Here is a 19,856-nt window from a genome sequence, read left to right as displayed (position 1 = left end):
GCGTTACACAATCGCCAGCACCAATGGAAATAACAGACACGGGGATTCCAGCCAGGATCCGTTGCAACGTTCCTCATATATTCACTCAACAATGTCGCCGGTGCGTGTTGTGGCTATCAAAATGAAACTGCTGCGATGCGATGAAGCCCCCCGGAAATCCCGGACATCAAAGCAAGCACGGGGAAGCCAGCTACCATCCATCAACCGGCTCGAGAGTGTGTGGGCATAGAGAGTTTTCGAAAAATAAAATTAAATGACAAAAAATTGAGAAACCCTACCAATTGGAGCCCCGTGCCGGAAACGGGCGGTGTGTGTAGTGTAGCGCTCCGCTTGCGCAAGGTGCTGGCCTCCGTTTGAGTGGACCAAGCATTCCTCGAAAATGATATTTTTGTTGACGACTTCAGGTGCAGGAGAGGCCCGCTGTCGACCTAAATCTCGCGCGTGTCGGTCAATCAACCCTTCGAGTAGTGAGACAAAGAGAGTGAGAGAGTAAGTGCGAGGGGTGGAGAGTGGGAGTGAAAGAAAGAGAGTCTCCTTCTCGGAACGATCGGAACCCATTTCGGAAGCGGATTAGTAGCCCCGTTACGGAGCGTTACGGAGCGTTACGGTGGAATTCAGACGTACGGCCGCAAGCCGAACTTACTTGACCATCCATCGGCAGCGGGTTTCGCGCAGTCCAACCGGGAAACCCATCGTGGCCGGCGTGCGTCACTATTAATAGCACCGCCGCCACCGCCACCACCGCCGCCACCTGGCCCACGCTGGCTTGTGGGAGAATCTTCGTCGGAAAATTCGGCAGCCTCTCGCGTCCTACCGTGCACACCTATTTTTAGCCACCCGTCACTGCACTGGTCCTGTGTGTGTCGCGACTCCAATGCGCATCGAGTGACGCACACGACTGGCCACCCAGCTCAACCCACCGATCTACTCCGGTGTGTTGGCCTAGGTGTACGCCCGGCTCATACAAGCTAGGGATGGCCTCATGGCAGGTGCCACACCAACACCGATCGCCAGTGTGTGTGTGTGTTGCACTGCGATCGAGGGATGTGATCACTGAGCTCTGGTCGCAATCTTCGCCGGAGGATCAGTCGCTGCCCAGCAGCCGGTCGGTTTCGGTCCCCAGAGCAAAAACGCGTACACGTCCGTTGCGTGACAAGTGTTCCCATTTCGAGTGATTTTGAATTTGCCCCCAACACACACACACACACACTAGGACGGCAAGTCAACCTTGCAGCAAGTGCAAGACGTACTTTCCCAACCGGAAGACGAAGAAGTGCCACGCCGTCACTCGTTGACATAACAGTACTTCCGGTGCCAAAACGGGGCTAAAGTTTCAAGCAAGGCGCCCGAGAAAAGACCCGGTAGCGCAGTGCACTTGGCGCAGCATACGACTACGTGGCACCTTCCTGCGCCTACGGGATATGAGTGCGCGGTGAGCATTCGCGAAAGCTGACGTGTGTTTCTGTGTGTGTGTGTTAGTTGAACCATTTAATTCCGTAGCCACTTAATAGTGAAGGGTTGTCGCAGCGGTGAACGTTCGCTTTGTGCTTGGTGGCCACCCGGGCTGAGCAAAGAAAGGTAAGAAAGCATAAGAATGCTTTCTTACCTACTTTAAAGCCCCTTTCGCGTTTGATGTTCACTGAACTCGCATCTCGCACCAGTGCACCAGTGCAATGTGCCGTGCCGTGCCATAGAAAAATCCGCCGCTTCTGAGCCGACCAGAAGGCGGATTTCAATTTGTCCTTCGAATGGGCGCAGGGCACAGACCGAGGGCCCTCGTTGCGAGGGGGGAAAGTTGGAACGTACCTTGCGGATATTGATATGACGCTGACTAATGGCTGTTCCGCCTATTAATAGTTTAAGGCGAAAACAACGGCGACGGAGAATAACAACACCGAAGATGCCTCGAGCGCTCCGTAAACGCTGACGTGATTACCTCGGATAGGGATAGGGCGTTGGCACATGGGGCACCCTCCCTTTCGCACTCTCCCACTGTCGCTGTTGGTGTTGCTGGCGGAAGTTGTTGGCAGTCTGGCAAGCGCCAGAAACCAACACTCGACACCCGTCATTTGTACAAAACAAACGTATTCGTGGAGTAGCTCGCAGTTCCTCGGCACTTCGACAATGCCACTCTACATGCGGCTCTACAACGTCGAGAATCGGCTAGATTGAGTAATTTGACTTTCCATACTCAAGTTCTCCCCAGCATCTAGCTAAAGTTTCACGTCCACTGAACAGGAACTGGCGCCAGCGGCACTAAACTTCTGAAGTAACGGAAATATACGAGAAACGGTTAAGTTGAGCTTCATTTGATCGACACCTAAGTTTGTGAAGAACCTCAGTTTATTTGGCTGAGACCAGAGTTAGAGTTGGAATTAGAGAATGGCCGACTAAATGGCGAGCTGACGATGAGCTAATGAGTGGTAACGAAGCAGTGTGGAAGCAACATAACGTGTCTTACTTTATGAAAATCGTCTTAAACTGTGTCAATTTAAACAAAAACCTCCAGCAAATCGGTAACGCTTCGGCACAGGTAACCGTTGAAGTACAAAGTACGAACCCGGCCGCTCACCGTTTGCCGAAAATTGTCTAAATTAAGAATGGAGCTCATTTCAGTTTTCCGCCTGCGGTGGAAAATTCCCGAACGCGATCGGTCAAGTGCGTACAAGCCGCCGGCGGTCAGTACCTTGAACTCGTTTTCCATTTCCTGTCGTCTTCCCACTCACAATAATGTCCTTTAAATCCGCACACACATACACACATTGTGCGGTGGAAAACAGTAAACAGCTCTGCTGTGCGAAAGACTTTCGTGTGGTCTGCTGTGCGAGATTGATGCCAGGTTTCCTGGACGGAAGCCAGTGACGCACTTCAAGCGCAACTTCAAGTGTTTTGATCTCATCGGAGTGCTTTGTATCGGCTCTCGCCTGTGACTGCCCCCGTGTGTGTGTGTGTGTGTGTGTAGGACCAAAGAAGTCACTTCCAAAATCGAAAGACTCGTTCCGGCGTCGTTGGCCGTGAACGTCGTTCCGATTTGGTTGAGAATTATTTATAGCACCCGAAGCGGCGGGAGGTTTATTGCACCGCGCGTAACCTCCAAATTCGAAGCATTGCTCCGCACACAACGGGCACGCACACATACACACACACACCGCGAGCATGACATCAATTTTCCAGTCAATAATCGAAAAATTTGCTTTCGAAGTGAGAGAGAGCCACATTGGGGCTGCTGTGTTTTCCAGTCGCCAGCACCGGTTCCGGTCCCGATCCGGATCACGCATCGCATTACGTACGTGCATGAACGTCAGTGTGCGATAGAGTGAGAGAGAGTGTGTGCATCTGGACGTGCAGACGCAATTTGTTGGTCTCGCATCCGGCGACCGCGAATCGGAATGGAGCCAGAAAATGCAAAACTCAATCCAATATTTTCCATTTCCCGCAGCGTGCGGTGCATATGAACGCTGGCGGTCCTGCCGTGCGGATGTGAGGATTGCCAGTGCCATCTTGGATGTGCATCTTGGCAGCAGCAGCAGCAGAATGCTAATCATATTGGAAAGCGCTCCGTTCTGCGGGCGGAAACCGCGGGAAAACCGCACAAACCCCAAATGGGGTTTGTTGGCCGCGTGAGGATGCACACACCTGGCCCCGGTGCGCCTTCCGGTTTCACCACGCCACGATTCACAACATACTGGCAAATGCATCCGGCTGGGCTGTGGCTGCGAAATAAAAGGCTAAAATCCGACCGCATGCGTCTGGTGCAATTTTCCCAACCCATGATGCACACACCAACTACTTACGACACAAGTCAGATTGACTACCCCGGGAACTATACACCCTTACAGTCTCATATCGACATAGTAGAAAGGGTACTGCGTAATCCTTGGGCTTTGTTTTTTCTATTTACCAGCCTGTTCCATAAGTTTTTAGCTTCAATATTATCAGAGGGCTCATCATATGAACCTATATAAAGTTTCACTTTTTTTTACAAGACATTTAGTATCGACGTATCACAGTATTTTTTACAACGGACAACGGAATCAAGTATCGTGCAGTGGTTGAATTTTTATTTTTGGAAGGAAGGAAGGAAATTTATGACCGAATGTTGAAAGTGTATAAGGACTCTTCGCATTCAATTAATACAGCAAAAAGATTCGTTGCTCAATTCAAACGTGGGTGTACAAGCCTAGATCCACGTCAAGGACTTCCAAAAGAGACACCTGAAATCGCAGAAAAAATAGAGAATATCGTATTGGAAAATCATCGAATGACTGAAATAGATTCAGTACAAGTACAAACGTGTAAAACAATTAGTTCCGGTTATTATTTTAACTTTTTCGAACAGCTGAAGGAGAAAATTCGTAAAAAAAGACCCGGTTTGCAGGAGACCCGGACAGAAATGCTATAATTTCTGCTGAAATTAGATTTGCTGTCATCGGGCCTTTCTGGCACCGAAACGATGGAAATACGATGGGAATATCCACCAATTATACGTTTGGAAGTACTTTAAACAGCAAACTTCCCCCAAGTCCTGCATTTCGGTTCAGTTGTGATGTTTGCCGGAGAGTGATCGGACATTGCTGTGAGCGACAAACTTTCATGAGTTGATTTAGATGAATGTTTTACATCGATGGCGTTAAATTCCAACTCCTGCCATTGTTGACATTCTCGTCCGTCGTTCATCGACATTCCACCCGGAACGGTCGACGCCAACTCGCGGACGAGAAGATCGGGAAAACCAAAAACTCAATTTCATTCACCGGACCACCGGACACCCTGAATCGTCCATCGCTGGTCATTTCTATTTTTGCCCATCCCATGCCATGGCTATTTTGGCCATCATGTGGGTGGATGTTCGCGTGTCTGTGTATGTGTGCTCGTGGGGATGGGAATTGGTTTTTGATACAACGGTTTTGTAGCGACCAGTAACAAGGGGGGGTTCGAAATATGGTTCGTGTACTTTTCGCGCAAATTAATGTTGCGACGTTGAGTGTCAGTTGGTGGAAAAGGCTAAACCAAGGAAACAGCGCTGGGTTTGACAGCCAACTAGCGAGTAGTTCGCGTTCTCGCCTCACTGCGGCCGCCGGTTTGTGGGCTGTCGGATTTGAACAATGCAAAACGTCACAAAACTGGTTTGGTTCACACGACGCGCATGTGTGACTTCCGGTCGCTCCGGGACATTCCAATTAGCAAACGACCTTCAGCCAGGACGGTTCCGTTTTTGCGAAAGCAGAAAAATAGTCTCTCGCGTCACCGGTTCACCTGCCTGCGAACGTCTTTGGCAACCGCCCGATGAATGGAGTCGAGCTCCGGACCGGCGGCCCTTCGGCGGCTCGTGTGCTCGAGTGTGTCCCTATTTATAAATCACGATCACGACCGTTTCCTTCGTGCCAGACGCTACGCTTCGCTCGGTCCATTGCTCCGTTGGCTCTTTCGCACACATTCTGCTGACTTTTACTACGCTTCTGGTTTCGTTTCAGTAAAAAATGGAACAATTTGAGCAACTACTGACGTGTTGCGTGTGCCTCGATCGGTACCGCAACCCGAAGCTGCTACCATGCCAGCACTCGTTCTGCATGGAGCCGTGCATGGACGGTCTGATCGACTACGTCAAGCGACAGGTGAGTAACGGCGTCCAGTCCGGCAAGATGGCGCACCTGGTGACGAGGAATTCGTCGGAAGATCACTACTAAGTGGAGAAAAAAAGAATCACACGCGAGCACGATCTGGATTGCGGCCTGAAGGACAATCAAGACCTTCTTCAAGTGTACGGATGCTTCAAGGCCAACCTAAAAAATCCCAAAATGTTTATTGAAAAACTGAAATGAAAAACTCCATTTTATTGAAAGTACGCGCCATCGCTAAATATACATTACTCCATATCTCTGCTAAACCGTGGATTCCCAGTCGAAAGAATTCTACGTCTTTTGAAGCAAACCAATTAGTCATCCAATTTCGACTTCAATGTTTGTCGTACTTCTCCGACGCTACTTGGTTTTGAAGTCAAAATCACCATGTTTAATTTGTTTGAAACCACTCAAATCAATGCGATCTTCAATCAGGACCAAATTGATAGCTAGAGCCATATGTTTAAATAATCTACTCTCATAGGGTTAGACCTGGTAGTATTAACTCACGGGTCGCGATTGTGACCATTGAGAAGAACTAGTCGGAGCAGAAAAGCTCCGTTCTCAAAATTTTCGTATGAGGACTTTGAATTAATTCATGCGATTTTACAATAAATTTCATTGCTCAGTTTTAAGTCACAATTTCTTATAATGAAATATCTGTTTAACAGCTACTATCATTACGCATCAAACGCAGTACAGGTTTTTCGGTTAAAATGTTAAAAACATCTTTTTTCTCATCTGCATCTGTAAATGTCGAATTGCGTTCCTGGCAAAGTCTTTTGGCGGGGAGTAATTCTTCATTACTTCAATATGATCAAACCGGCTACCGGAACTCGCCGTATTTTAATGGATGAATTTAATGGTGAAGAAAGGTGGTTCTTATACCGAATAGCCACTGGTGATGAAAAGTGGATTTATTATGAGAATCCTAAACGCGAAAAGGCCAACCTAATGAACCAGGTCCATCGCAACCAAAGCGAAATGTTGTAGTTGAGCCACAATCGTCGAATAAAAACCGCGTGAATTAATTCAAAGTCCTAGTCTTTTTATGGCTATCGTTGATTCAAGTAACTTCCTTCGATGCCTTCCTTCGAAGGGAACTATTGATCCGCCAGGCGTTGCGCCTGGCTGATCTGGCACTCTGGCAAGGAATAATATCTGCGGAACATTGGGGTCGCTTGAATAAACACATTGCGTTGGCTGCGGTTCTCCTTGCCGGCCTCGACACCCCAGAGCGGTTCTTTTGTGGAAGGTTGAACTTGCTCTTCGACGGTAGCGGGTATTGGCATATGTTCCGGTTTGCTGTACGCTTGACATGAGCGTGAACCAAATCAATCATCATATTGATGTCACCAACCCGGGTCAATAAAGGCGAACATTTCGTGACCAACATCTGGGAGAACCAACAGTGGAAGGCACCCATTCCGGTCTGTCGACTCGAGATTCTAATCGGTTTCCGCTTGGTTTGCAGGTGAAGTGTCCAGAATGCCGAGCGGAGCACCGGATACCGTACCAGGGCGTGCAGGGCTTCCCGACCAACGTCACCCTGCAGCGGTTCCTCGAACTCCACATCGAGATCACTGGCGAACTGCCAGATCCGACGTCCGGTAGGCAGACTTGTGGGATGTGGGCTGGGTTGAATGACCCCAACGACAGACCGTGCTTTAATGACCGTCGCTCCGTCTCTCTCTCTCACACTTGCAGGTCAGATAATGGAGCGGTGCAACGTGTGCTCGGAGAAGGCGTACTGTGCGCTGTGCGTGCACTGCGACAAGAAGATCTGCCCGGACTGTAAGGGGGCGCACATGGACATACTGCGGCGTGAGATCAGCCGCATCAACAACCAGATCCGGCGCGGGCTCCACCGGCTGAAGGAGGTGCTGGCGGTGGTGGAGAAGAACGCCTCGAACCTGCAGAACAATTGCACGAGCGTGTCGGAGGAGGTGGACGAGATCTACCGCCGGCTGCAGAAGGCGCTCAAGGACCGGACCGACCACCTGCGCCACGACATGGACAAGTACATGTCGACCGAGCTGAAGAACGTCGTCACGCTCAAGGAGAACCTCGAGCAGGAGATCGCCAACATCCAGAGCAACGCGGACCTGGCGGAGAAGTACATGAACGACACGGTCGAGTGGGACGACTGCGAGCTGATGGACACGAAGGAGATCTTCCTGCGCACGGTCGACTTCATCCGCAACTTCGACTGCGAAACGATGGACTACAGCCGGAAGGTGCGCTTCATCATGAACATCGACCCGAACAAGCTCATCATGGAGGTGTCCTCGTACGGGGACCTCAACCTGCCCAGCCACGGCGGCGGCACGGCGACCAGCCAGAGCCAGGGCATGCTACAGCCCCCGCCGGGTCCCGGCCTGATGCGCTCCAAGAGCGACCACCGGCTGGCGGCCCAGTTCCGGTCCCAGCAGGAAGCCCAGGCCTGGAACGCCGACGAGGAACCGCTGCTCGGGGGCCGCAAGTTTGGTGAGCGGCCCGCGAAACCGCCGGCCGCCCAGGAGCGCGACCGGTACGGTGAGTCGCGGTATGGCCGGGGCGGAGCGACCGACTACGACTACGACGATGACACGTCGCTCTCGTCGAGCCGCACCGGCAAGGGCCGTTTCCGGTCTCGGTTCGCCCGAAGCCACCAGCTCGACAACGACTCGGACAACGAGTCGAAGCCGGGCGGCGGCAAGGCAGCCGCCGGCGACGGGGCAAAGGACGCCGCCAAGGTCACCAGCACGGAGGACTGCGCCAAGGGTCCGCTCAGTGGCATCTTCCGGCTGATGGACTCGCCACGCGTCATGAAGCGCCTGCAGGACCAGGAGAAGGGCAAGAAGAAGCCGTCGCCCGCCGCGACCCCGACGCTGGCCAAGCCATCGCCACTGGCGGGCGTGAAGCCGAAAGCCGGCGCACCGACCGCCACCGCCCGCCAGATCTCCGAGGACGATGAGATTGCGAAAATCAAACGTCAAAACAAGGGAGCGTCCAGCTCGACGACGACGGCTGTCGCGGCCACGACCGCTGCCGCTACGGCCGCATCCGCCGAACCGGAACGACCGACCACCGACCGGGTGTCGGCCCTGAAGACCGGACGCACCGCGACGCCCACCTCCGACCTCGACAGTGACAGCAGCCCGTCGACGCCTGCGGGAGGAGGCCGCCGCTCATCGCCCCACGTCGAGGTGAGATCCGATGATGGGGGAAGTAACGTGCGCCATTCTTTGTAGAACGATCCGCGCCGACCGACCGACTCCGCGTCACTCGAACTCGAACCCCTCTTCCCATTCGAAACTACAGTACAAATCGAGCCCCGTAGCCTTCTTAGTCTACCGTGACTTAAGCACCGAAAAAAACAAAAACAACCTGTCAAAGTATTAGTACAAGTACCGGCCGCGTAGCGGCGCTGTCTGCCTGCTTTGCCTCGTTAGAAAAAGACACACACAAACGCTCACTCGATGATGTTAGATTAGTAGACCGTCACTTCGAGCGCTTCCGGCCGATCCGAATCCCAACAACAACAACAACAACGGGGACCGCAGAAAACAATGGAGCCAACCGCACCGCAGATGGCCAGTCAGTCAGTCTGTCAGTCACAGCCCCCGCTTACGCTGCGTTCCGTGCAGTCTCCTCACCGCAACGACGAGACCGCAACGTCAAACACCCAACTTCCCACAGGCACACACACACACACATAGGCACACAGATACATCAACCAACGTTGGGGTCATCTCTAGGGACGCACGCTGTCCGGGGTCCGGGGCTCATCAGCAACAGCAGAGCTTCACGCAACTCCCCGCTCCAGCCGGTCCGTCATTCGCTCGCTGAATTAACTGACAACCCGATGACCGGAAATCAGCCTGCACACACAAACACACGCCACCGGAAAGTCGATGCGGACACGACGCGCTCCACGGAATATCGGCCAGGAAGCCAGACGCAGCGTTCGCAGCGGAGGCCCGCATTAGTGACGGTTGGTGTTCCAAAGCAGGCCCCAAGAAAGCAAAAAAAAAACGAAACAAGGGACACACACACACAAAACCGACAAATGTCAGCCCAAAACCCCTAACGCAACAAAAACACGGACCACGGTGGCCATCTTGGTTTTTGGTGACACTCCGGGCGATAGAACAACCTGGAATGCGGATCGCGGACCCGCAGCTCAGCAGCTCGCAGGCGACCAGGAGGCTCTAACAGCACGCCGCAACCCAACATCCCCTCTCTCTCTTTCTCCCTATCTCTCACTCTCTCGCACACACACACACACAACCGATCGCACTTTAAAACAAACCGGAGCCGGAGGGTCACCCTTAAAACCACTCATCAAACATGCTTTTGTTTGTTTCATCGACCATCGCCCGGCAGCCGCCGACACGGACACGGACGGACGTCAGCTGTGCTGTCAAACTGTCCGTTTATTGAATTAATTTCGCGTGTGGCAACGGTGGTCATTTTAACATCAACAGCTGACGGCATGCACTCCCCCCCAAAAGGTGGTTCCTGACGTGATCCGCCCGTCGGATTAAATTTGAGTTCGTCAACAGTGCGTCAGTGCCGCGGGGGGAGGATACTTGATGCTCGATTCTCGCCTGACGACTCGTTGACTACTGCAGTTGAACAGCTCTATCGTTCCAATCCATGCAATCCTGGCAGCCCCATCAGCGTGTCCCTCGGTTGCCTTTGGTAATTCTTGAGGACAATCCGTCATGTATAGCTATTTGCTAGAAGCAGGAAGTGTTGAACAACTTTGACGGCTGACTAAACTGAGGGAATTGAGCTGAATCCTTTTTTTGACACCTGCAAAAGCTTGGACAGCAATTTTTTCTTGTGTAGAAGTGCAGATACTTAGATAGAAGTGTTTGAATTCTAAACAACCGATTACTTGACTTTTTAAACGTCAAACTTTATTCTGAAAAAATGCAAACATTTAGTAAAACATTTGCCATTTGCGAAATGGGACGCTATACGAAGGCTGTTCAGAAAGTATCCTGAAATTTGTGTTTTTACACAAAATATTGGTTTATTCATAAATATCTATTTTGTCCCCTTTAAAGTAATCCCTATCAAAAATTATACACTTATGCCGGTGTTTTTTTCAATCCTCGAAGCACTACAAAAAATATTCTTTTGAGATCTTGAATACTAGAATAGACAAAAATCGACGATGAGCCAAAACACGCCCAAGCAAAACAGCCGTCAAAAATTGATTGATCATTCACAAAATAACCCACGGAAATTCAAAAGTCGAGATACCTTTTGAACAGTAAGTCTGCAATTCAAACTCTATGAAATTTGAAAAGCTCATTTCCACTTCGGTGGATATGTTAATAAGTCGTATTTGGGGTTCGGAAAACCCAAACGTCGTGCAAGAGAAGCCAATGCATCCCAAAACGAGTGACAGTTTGGTGCGGATTTTGATCTGATGGCATAATCGTCCACTTTTTCTTCGAAAATAAGGAAGGAGCCATACCGATAAATGTTGGCTAATTGGTTCTTAGGCGAAATTGAAGCCGAAACCTTGGACGACATCTTCGGAACACTAGATGGATCACCCTATCAGTTACTATCAGCTAGCTGTACACTAGATCATGTTTCACCCATAGGATAGTTGACACACTCTTCCACTCATGTTCCATTCATAAAACCTTACTCGGCCACTTCATGTCTTCCTTTCTACGTCACAATAACGGTAACGTCATCGCGATTAACTGCGCACATCGCTTGAGCATCGGGCCCGTGTCATGTCGCGGCCACAGTCGGATTGGATTTTTGCGGCACTACTACTCTTCCCATTGACCCTTTTATTTCTCTCTCCCTCATTCTCCCTCTCTCTTTCGCCACATAACCCATTTCTTCCGTTTTCTCTTTCTTCGCACATTCTTCGTCCACCATCCGTTTCCGTGCCGCCATAAACATCGCCAACGCCGCCACCACCCACCCACCAGGCTGACAGCGATCAGGACCAGGACTCGGAGACGAACCGCCGCGCCAACTCGCGCCAATCGTCCGCCAAACCGGCGACGACGGCGAAGAAACCGTCCGTGGCCCGATCGGCCAGCAGCGAGTCGAACTCGTCCAGCGAGAGCTCTCGCGCTTCGCCCGCACCTGCGGCGACGGCACGGGCAGCGGAATCGGAAGCGAAGCCCAAGACGATCCTGAAGAACGCCAACGAAAACGCACAGCGCGCCACGACGAATGGCGAAACGGCCAAGAAGCCGTTTCAGAGTCGCTTCCTGCCTCAGACGGTGACGACGATGGCGCCCAAGGAGCCGGAAGCGAAGAAGGAGGAATCGGACAGCAGCTCCGAGGAGGAATCGTCTTCCGAGGAAGAGTCCGAGGAGGAGGAAGAGGAGGAGGAGAAGCCGGCGACGGTGGCCGCACCGGTGGCTGCTGCTGCGTCGATCCCGACCACCGTGTCCTCGCGGACGCACGAGTCCTCGGCCTCGACCAACTCGCGCGGCAGTCCGTCCAGTCCGCTGTTCGGTCGAATGGCTCGCCAGGACTCGTCGGACAGTGGCTCCCGGAAGACGTCGCGCGACGAGGCGACGCGCCCGTCCGTGACGGGGTACTCCAGCCCGACCAGCTACCGGTCGCACCAGAACCACTACGAGCGTGACGAGAGTCCGAAGTACGGGTCGTCGGCGAGCGGATCGTCGGCGCTGCGGTCGCGGACCACGAGCCACGCGGCCGAGCCGGACGACAACAAGTACGGCAGCGGGTCCGGGTAACTGTTTTGCTTTCTTTTCATTGCCCCCCCACCCCACCCCACGGTCGGAGCCCTTGCTCCGATCGGCGGGCTCTCGTTTCGCTTCCGTACTTTGTAGGACACGTTCCGTACTTGCAGGTACACCAGTCGGTTCCTGAACAAGAGCAAGAGCACGGCGGTGGTGGCCCCGGAGGATGAGGGCACCGACGACTCGGACGGTCGGCACGGGGTGGGCCGCAGCCGGTTCACGACGGCGCTCCAGGACCGGAGGACGCGCCTTGCCCGAAGCCGCTCGTCGCACAACTTCGGCAACGACGACGAGGATGACGAGCCCGTCTCGCCGACTACCTCATCGCCGTCGGCCTACCTTGCGTCCAGGTGGGTATCCGGGGGGGTCGCCGTTTTTTAATGTTCCATGGTTTCATAAGCCCACAAGCAGTGCTGTCACTGGGAAGAAGTTCCTTGGAGAACATCTCCCAATAATTAGTTGGTCCGCAAGCTACGTCCGATTCTTTGCAACTCCGCAAGTCTGCAAAACGACCACACGAACTAAAAACTAAGCTCGCTTTCGGACAAAGACAAAACTTCAAGCTAGACCGCTGAAATTGTGCATGGTGTTTATGGTGCCGATATTCTACCAGCTAGTTACGTGCAAGTTTGGTTTCGTTGACCCCTTTCAGTTATTTTTTATGTTAAAGATGAACCTCGCACAGGCAGATCCGCCGCCGAAAAGGTTGATAAAATCACAGAAATAATCAAAGTTGATCATATTATTAGTAATTAGTAGGCATATTAGTAATCAAACATGGTGGGCTTTGAAAGGAATCGTTTATTAGGAGTTGCTTCCGTGTGGCTAAACACTAAATTCAGATCTCTACTGTCAGCAACTCCACCGTTTGAAGTTAACAAGTGACCAGAAACGACCAGAATCGGTCAACGAAAGAGGTTTTGTGTTCCATCAGGACAAAAAAAAAGGTCACAAACGTCTTTATTGACTCGCCAGAAAGTCCGGGAGCTTGGTTGGGAAGTTTTAATGCATTCACCGCATTCAATCCGGACCTTGCACTAAGCGATTGACACCTTTATCGCCCATTGCAAAACTTTCTGAGTGATAAAAAATTTAGATCAAGAAACGATTGTGAAAATAGATTGCTAGAGTTTTTCGCCAATATCGACCAAGACTTTTATGAGACAGGCGTTCTGAAGATACCTTAAAAGAGATAGCACATTTTCCAACCAAACGGTGTATATTTGACGTAAATCGGCCCATCGGAAGCAACTAAAATAGTGTTTTGAAATTCAGGCAAAAATAATGGATTTTTTTCTAGCAAAACTTATATAAAGACGACATGGCGACCTTATTTCGTTTACGCTCTTCCGGATATAGTCCTTGGTTTCGTTGAGCTGCACGCTACTGGCTTGATTTCGCCATCAATATGACCCATTTTCTTGATCACTGTTGCTAGCTGTGTGTAGAGTGGTCACTAGATTAGCTATCAGGCGATTGACTAACCGGAATGACGCACTCTCCGTCCGTGAGTTCACAAAGTTTCGAGCTCCAACTCGCTACCCTAGGACAGACATTTTTTCCTCTGGACACTGGGATTTGAGTATACTGTAGTTAGAATGGCGCTTCCTTAGCACTCAATCGTCTGAAAGTCTGGCTTACCCTGTGTCAGTGTCGCAGTGTGGACGCTTCACAAGAGCTTCTGGGACCGACGAATGCCCTACTGCGAAGTCGTCTTTCAAGTCGTTCAGTAAGATTCCAAGTCCGGTGCGCTGAGCTGGGAAGTCTAGCAGCCTGGACTCGCCTGAACACGTGCAAAGTTTTACATTAATACGCCATTTGCATAATGTCGGCCACGGGTGGCTAATCTTTTCCGGTCCTTCTCTGTCCTCTATCGCGCAGATACGGTGCATCCTCGTCGCTGGCCAGCCAACCATCGGACCTGTCCCGCAGCCGCTCGACGCACGCCCTCAAGTCACGCGAGCCATCACCGGACCGCGGAACGAGTGGCACCGGTGGCGACAAGGACGGGGCCGCCCTCAGTTCGTGGGCCCGCTACCTGAAGAACAAGTACGGCAACCGGTCGACGAAGGACGGCAAAGATGGCGGCTCCTCGACGTCGGGCGCCGGTTCCTCGTCGCTGTCATCGGCCTCGTCGAGCAGCGCGTCAGCGTCAGCGTCGTCTGCGGCGGCTGCGGCCGCCGCCCGGCGGCTCAGCCTCGGTTTGCCCCTGCGCCAGACCGACATTCACAGCTCGGACGACGACTCAAAAAACGGGGTAGGCTCCCCTACCTCTCCTACGGCAGCGGCAGTAGCCGGTATACCCGGGGCAGCAGGTATGTCCCCTAGGACGCAGTACCTGCAGAAGCGCCGGCAGCTGTTCCAGATAGGAGGTCGGGGGAGCGAACCAGGTTCCTTCACGTGGCCGCGCGGCATCGCCGTCGGCCCGGACAACGTCGTCGTCGTGGCGGACTCGTCCAACCACCGCGTCCAGGTGTTCGACTCCAACGGCATCTTCGCCAAGGAGTTCGGCCAGTACGGCAACGGGGACGGCGAGTTCGACTGCTTGGCCGGGGTGGCGGTCAACCGGATCGGCCAGTTCATCATCGCCGACCGATACAACCACCGCATCCAGGTGCTGGATCCGGCCGGTCGATTCTTGCGATCCTTTGGCTCGCAGGGCACCACCGACGGTAAATTCAACTACCCGTGGGGCATCACCACCGATGCCCTCGGTTTCATCTACGTGTGCGACAAGGAAAATCACCGGATTCAGGTAAAGGTTCAGACACCCCGCAGACCGGGCAGCATCGACCGGGTGACCATCGTCCATCTAACGGCTCCGGTTTCCCCGGTGTGCTTCCAGGTATTCCAATCAGATGGATCATTTATTGGCAAGTTTGGCACCTGCGGCAAGGAAAAGGGCCAGCTCGAACACCCGCACTACATCGCCGTGTCCAACACGAACCGCGTCATCGTTTCCGACTCCAACAACCACCGGGTGCAGGTACGTGCAGCCCCAGCCCATGCCCCCACCCCACCCGCCCTTGATTAGCATTCCGGCAGGCAGTGGCCCGGAACGGAGTCGTCCATCAAGCCGAACCGAGGGCGGCGGTCACGTAATATGTAATTTCCGGCATTCCGCTCTGGTTCTGGTTTCGTTTTTTTTCGGTCGCCACGCCAAGTTGCCCCATTTGAATTTCCGGTCGTTGACAGCTGCCTGTCACTGATCGCCGGAAACGCACACCTGACACTCGCCAGGTCGCTCCCAATTTGGGGCTCTCGCTTTTCTTCTACGGGTCCTTTCTTCTTCCTCTGTTGCCCTCTGTACTTCATCCCCTCTCTCTTTCTCTCTCTTTTTCTCTCTGTGTTTCGGCAGATATTCGACGTCAACGGTCGCGTTCTGACGACGTTCGGCGGCGAAGGCTCCGAGGAAGGTCAATTTAAATTCCCAAGGTAGGTCTGCGGGATTTTCATTTTCACCTTTTGCTCCAGTCCGGTGGGAGGGTGGTGGTGGTCCACCCACACACACGTCAGGCATAATTTTCGCACACGCTCCGACGGGTTCCGGCCGGCGCTCCGGCTGCGAGGTGGAGATGAGCGCCGAACGCCTGGGGAACTTTCGTTTCGTTTTTTGCATTTCATTTTTCGGAATATTTTCATCTCTGCCGTGCGGTGCCCGGAAACGAGGATAAGCTCATCACACACACACACACACACCACCGTGGCCTGGTCTGGTTCCACATCCGGCCCACATCACGGGGTGGACACGGGGTGGCCGTCTAACACTGGCCCCCGGAAGCTGTCCCGGAGATATGAAACGAGCGGAACGGGCACCGACCGGAACCGTCTGAGGGGGCGCTGCGGGCCGGAGCGGAATTTAATTTCGTTTCGTCAAACACGGGAAGGGCGGAAGGGGCATGATGCGGCCTTTTCCGTATTTGATGAAATTTTCCATTTCGTTTAATTATAACATTTACAACAGTTTTGAGACCCGCGGAGCCTCTCCGAGACGGGGTCCGCGGTCCAGATCGCTCGTTGGTTGCACATTTTATTCGTTTCTGGCCCATTCCAATATTTGCACTAGCACCGGCCACCGTGGCCGGGAATGCCCGGGGCATTAATGGGCGACGAAGGACGAACCGGAGAACCCCGGAGGCGAACAGGTATTTGCCGACTGCCGACGAGCACATGATGAAGTCTAACCATTCGGGGCACTTTTTAATGGTCCCCAGCGAAGCGCTGAGTTTCCTATCAATTTGTGTCCGTTGGAGAATCTCGGTTCGCCGAGATGATCTGGTGAGGTAGCCTTTGGCTGATCTTGCAAAAGCCTGAACTTGCCTCATGACATGATCCGCCCACCGAAGCCTGGCGAGGTTCATACGCAGTAAGGTCATCGGACAGTGCGACCAGTTCACTGTTTTCGTCGGTTTTGGACAGGGTTCCATGTCTCAGGCTCATATGTAGTGAGAGTGCGAATCTGGACACGAGATGTGAGCAAAATAGTTCTCTCAATAGTTCTGTTGTTAGTGCTAACCTTTGACCCTTTAATAGAAGGACCTAGAGACACCTTAGAACTCAGAGTTGTTGGTAGGGCTTCTGATCGTGCCACCATGACCACCATGATCTGTAGAGCGATATTATCCGCAGCTTGCGTAATCACCTCGGTTCCGACAATGGAGAGTCTCTGACCTATAATGTCTATGTCATCGGCAAAGGCATGGATCTGGCTGAACTTGAAGTAGATGGTCTATGAGTTGAAGGGTAGACAGCTTAGGCAGTCCCCGGTGGCAGCGAAGGGATCGTAGAGCTTCACCCGACTTGCGTAAGCTTTAGGTTACGCTTTGGGTTTTTGGTGGCCTCAAAAGGTCGGAAAAAGCCCGCGACCGCGAGTAAAAGAGAAGCAGATAAACGAGTCCTGGCTATATTGTTTATGCTCAGTTATCGCCATAGGTGCATTAATGTTTGCATGCATGCGTCCATCTTACCCATCGGCCAATAAGACAATCCGACAAATAGTTGGTCAAACTATTTTATGCGATTTACTGATCAAATATCAGGAATGGGTTTGCATAATACAATTGACAGTAGTAAAACAGCATCGTGTTTAATCATCATATCATCAAGTTGAACTAAGATCGATCGTAATGCGCGTCACTTCGATCAAATTATTGTCGATCGTTTCTGACACCTCGATTTAGTAGTTATCGTTTTCACTCTCATTTATTCTTAATATTTTAACGCCTAAACGGGTCGGATCATATTAGCACCAAATTAAAGCTCTCAAACAGATGCACTGTTGAGGTGACGTCGAAATGTCGTCTTGCTTTGGGCTTTGGGTCTAAATGTATAGCTAACAATGGCACACACTTTGAATAAAATAGAAAATTGCATTAAAATTTTATAAACGTTTTGTGTGTGTTAAAAACAGTCCGGTTCTCAACTCTTAGACCTAGTAAGCTTTGGGTTGTCGCAAACAAAAGTTATTTCCAAATATTATTAAATGCTCATCACACTGCTCACGTAGGGCCGTAGTAAAAATCCTTGAAAGTTATAAACTATATAAAGGTTCCCAATTTGTCCTGCTTGAAAGTCAAAGCTTTGAAACGCTGTTTGGAATTATTTTAACCAAACTAAATTGCTCCTGTTCTACAGGAAAAACAGAGACACATGGCGTACATTCGTCTGGTCTCGCTTCCAACAACCGTACTCTGGTGCTTAAACCCAAAAAGAAAATGGCTTCAACAGACAACGCTATGTCTAAAGCAAAATACCGAAACAAATAGTTAATAGCCTGCGCCAGACCAAAAGCAACTCTGAATTGCTCTGATCGGAACTGTGATCTCAATGGTAGCCTGTTCGAAGATTCTAAATACTTAATGCGATATTTCCGCACGATATTGATTCATTTATTTCATAAACAGTGTCCCAAACTGTGTCCCAAACTGTGAGTTCCAGCTCAGGTCCCAAACATAGAGCATCGATACAAACTATATTGCACCATCCGTAAGAATGGGCCGCCCAAGGATGGCCGTTGTCTGCCAGTGCCTTCAGGACGTTTTCCCCAAATTGCTGAGCCTACCGTTTGTGCAACCCCCATCGGAGCAACTCTGGGAATAAAATATCAGAGTTCCTTCTTTTACTACATTATTATATTGAAATGATATGGTAAGCATCGCAACAGAAAGGCTGGTTGTACTTGGTAAAGCCCCGCCAGCTACACAGCCCCCCCGCCTCCCTGGTTGCCACCGATCGTGGCAACAAACGGTGCGCAAGTGCGTGGATTCCCGGCGGGTGCGAATCCTCTTCGAATCCTATCCATCCGAACATCTGCCGGAAGTACTTTCTTTCTGTGACACAATTAAACAGAAAGCTCCGAAGAGCCCTCGTCGCCCGGCGAATCGAGAAGTGGAGCAAGCGGGGCGCCCAAACACAGTGCCCGTTGCGCACCGTTCCCACCGGCGGGCGCTCGCGGTTCGCCGTGTCCTTGGTGGGGCGGACGCTACTCCATCAGCGCCCGGCATCCATCAACCCATCAACGACGCACGATAATGGCGTGCTTCGTGCCGCTCGTTCCCCGCCGTTGCCGTTGAGTGGAGGATTGTCCTCCGGCCCGGCCCCAGGCCCAGGCCCAGGACTTGACGCCCGTGCGTGTCCATCGTCTGCTTTTGTCTGCTCCGACGCGGCGCAAGTTCCTTCGGACCGAAGTTTGTCGCCGCGGATGGACGATGGAAAGAAGGTTCACTTATCGTCGTCCTACTCGAGCACACACACACACACTCGAACTTTAATGGCCGAAGATGGGAAGCAGCCCCATATGGGAGCTTGGGTGGTTGTTTTCCTTTCCTTGCTGCCTGCCACCTCCGGGTGGACCCACATCGTCCGGGAACCGGGGTGGCGTGGTGTAAGGAGGTGTCGCCCCACGTTCGCTAAATACACATCGAACCGTCCGTGTTCACCGCGCGTCACGTCACCCCGGAGCCGGAGCCCACGGAGCTGGTGAATAAAAGAAGGTGAATAAAAGATGGTCGTGGCAGCGGCCCAACCGGAAACAAAAAGGGTGGCTTCACTTTCGAACCCCCAACCCGCCGGCACTCCCGGACTGGTATGTGGGCTGGGAACGGGAACGGCCTGTTCTTCGCTCTGGGCCACCGGAACACGCTCTGGTTTCATTTCCGCTTCCGCATGTGTCAACTGTCGCACGCAAGGACCGGCCCGGAGCAGCGTGGAGCTGCGCTTCGGTTCGGATCGAAATTTGATGCACCGTGATCAAGATTGGTTCAAGCCGGGGCCGGAGATGATGGGAGAAAATGGGGGGTTTCTACAGGAGGGCCACCGCCGCAGGATAAACGTAGAGAACAGCCTCGAAAGCCGTTCGTCGGCCCGATCGTCGAGCGCTTTAGCGTATTGTAATCTCTCTGGAAAATGGGAAAATCGGAACAACAACAACAACGACCACGAAACATAGGTTCAGGGTGGCGCAGGTTGGCGTCCACCACCAGGAGCGGGCCTCCGGGAC

General features: G+C 52.2%; 1 protein-coding gene across 4 annotated transcripts in view; it reads left to right on the top strand.

Annotated features, from left to right (window-relative positions):
* LOC128269267 (RING finger protein nhl-1) overlaps positions 1 to 19,856 on the top strand; it is a 47,810-nt gene that overhangs the window by 12,031 nt on the left and 15,923 nt on the right. For 2 of the 4 annotated variants that reach the window (XM_053006679.1, XM_053006677.1), the window contains exons 3-10: positions 5,475 to 5,615; positions 7,096 to 7,231; positions 7,329 to 8,809; positions 11,570 to 12,348; positions 12,469 to 12,708; positions 14,240 to 15,113; positions 15,204 to 15,344; positions 15,717 to 15,793. In XM_053006679.1, the coding sequence (XP_052862639.1) occupies positions 5,481 to 5,615; positions 7,096 to 7,231; positions 7,329 to 8,809; positions 11,570 to 12,348; positions 12,469 to 12,708; positions 14,240 to 15,113; positions 15,204 to 15,344; positions 15,717 to 15,793 (3,863 nt within the window). In that variant the 5' untranslated portion in view covers positions 5,475 to 5,480. Of the gene's footprint in view, positions 1 to 1,120; positions 1,433 to 5,474; positions 5,616 to 7,095; positions 7,232 to 7,328; positions 8,810 to 11,569; positions 12,349 to 12,448; positions 12,709 to 14,239; positions 15,114 to 15,203; positions 15,345 to 15,716; positions 15,794 to 19,856 lie in introns of those variants that run through there. The other 2 variants (XM_053006678.1, XM_053006680.1) reach the window with 2 other exon arrangements.

Source organism: Anopheles cruzii, chromosome 2 (genome assembly GCF_943734635.1).
Source record: "Anopheles cruzii chromosome 2, idAnoCruzAS_RS32_06, whole genome shotgun sequence".
NCBI lineage: Eukaryota > Metazoa > Arthropoda > Insecta > Diptera > Culicidae > Anopheles > Anopheles cruzii.
Note: the sequence above shows the minus strand (reverse complement) of the source record. Positions and strands in the feature narration are given on the sequence as shown.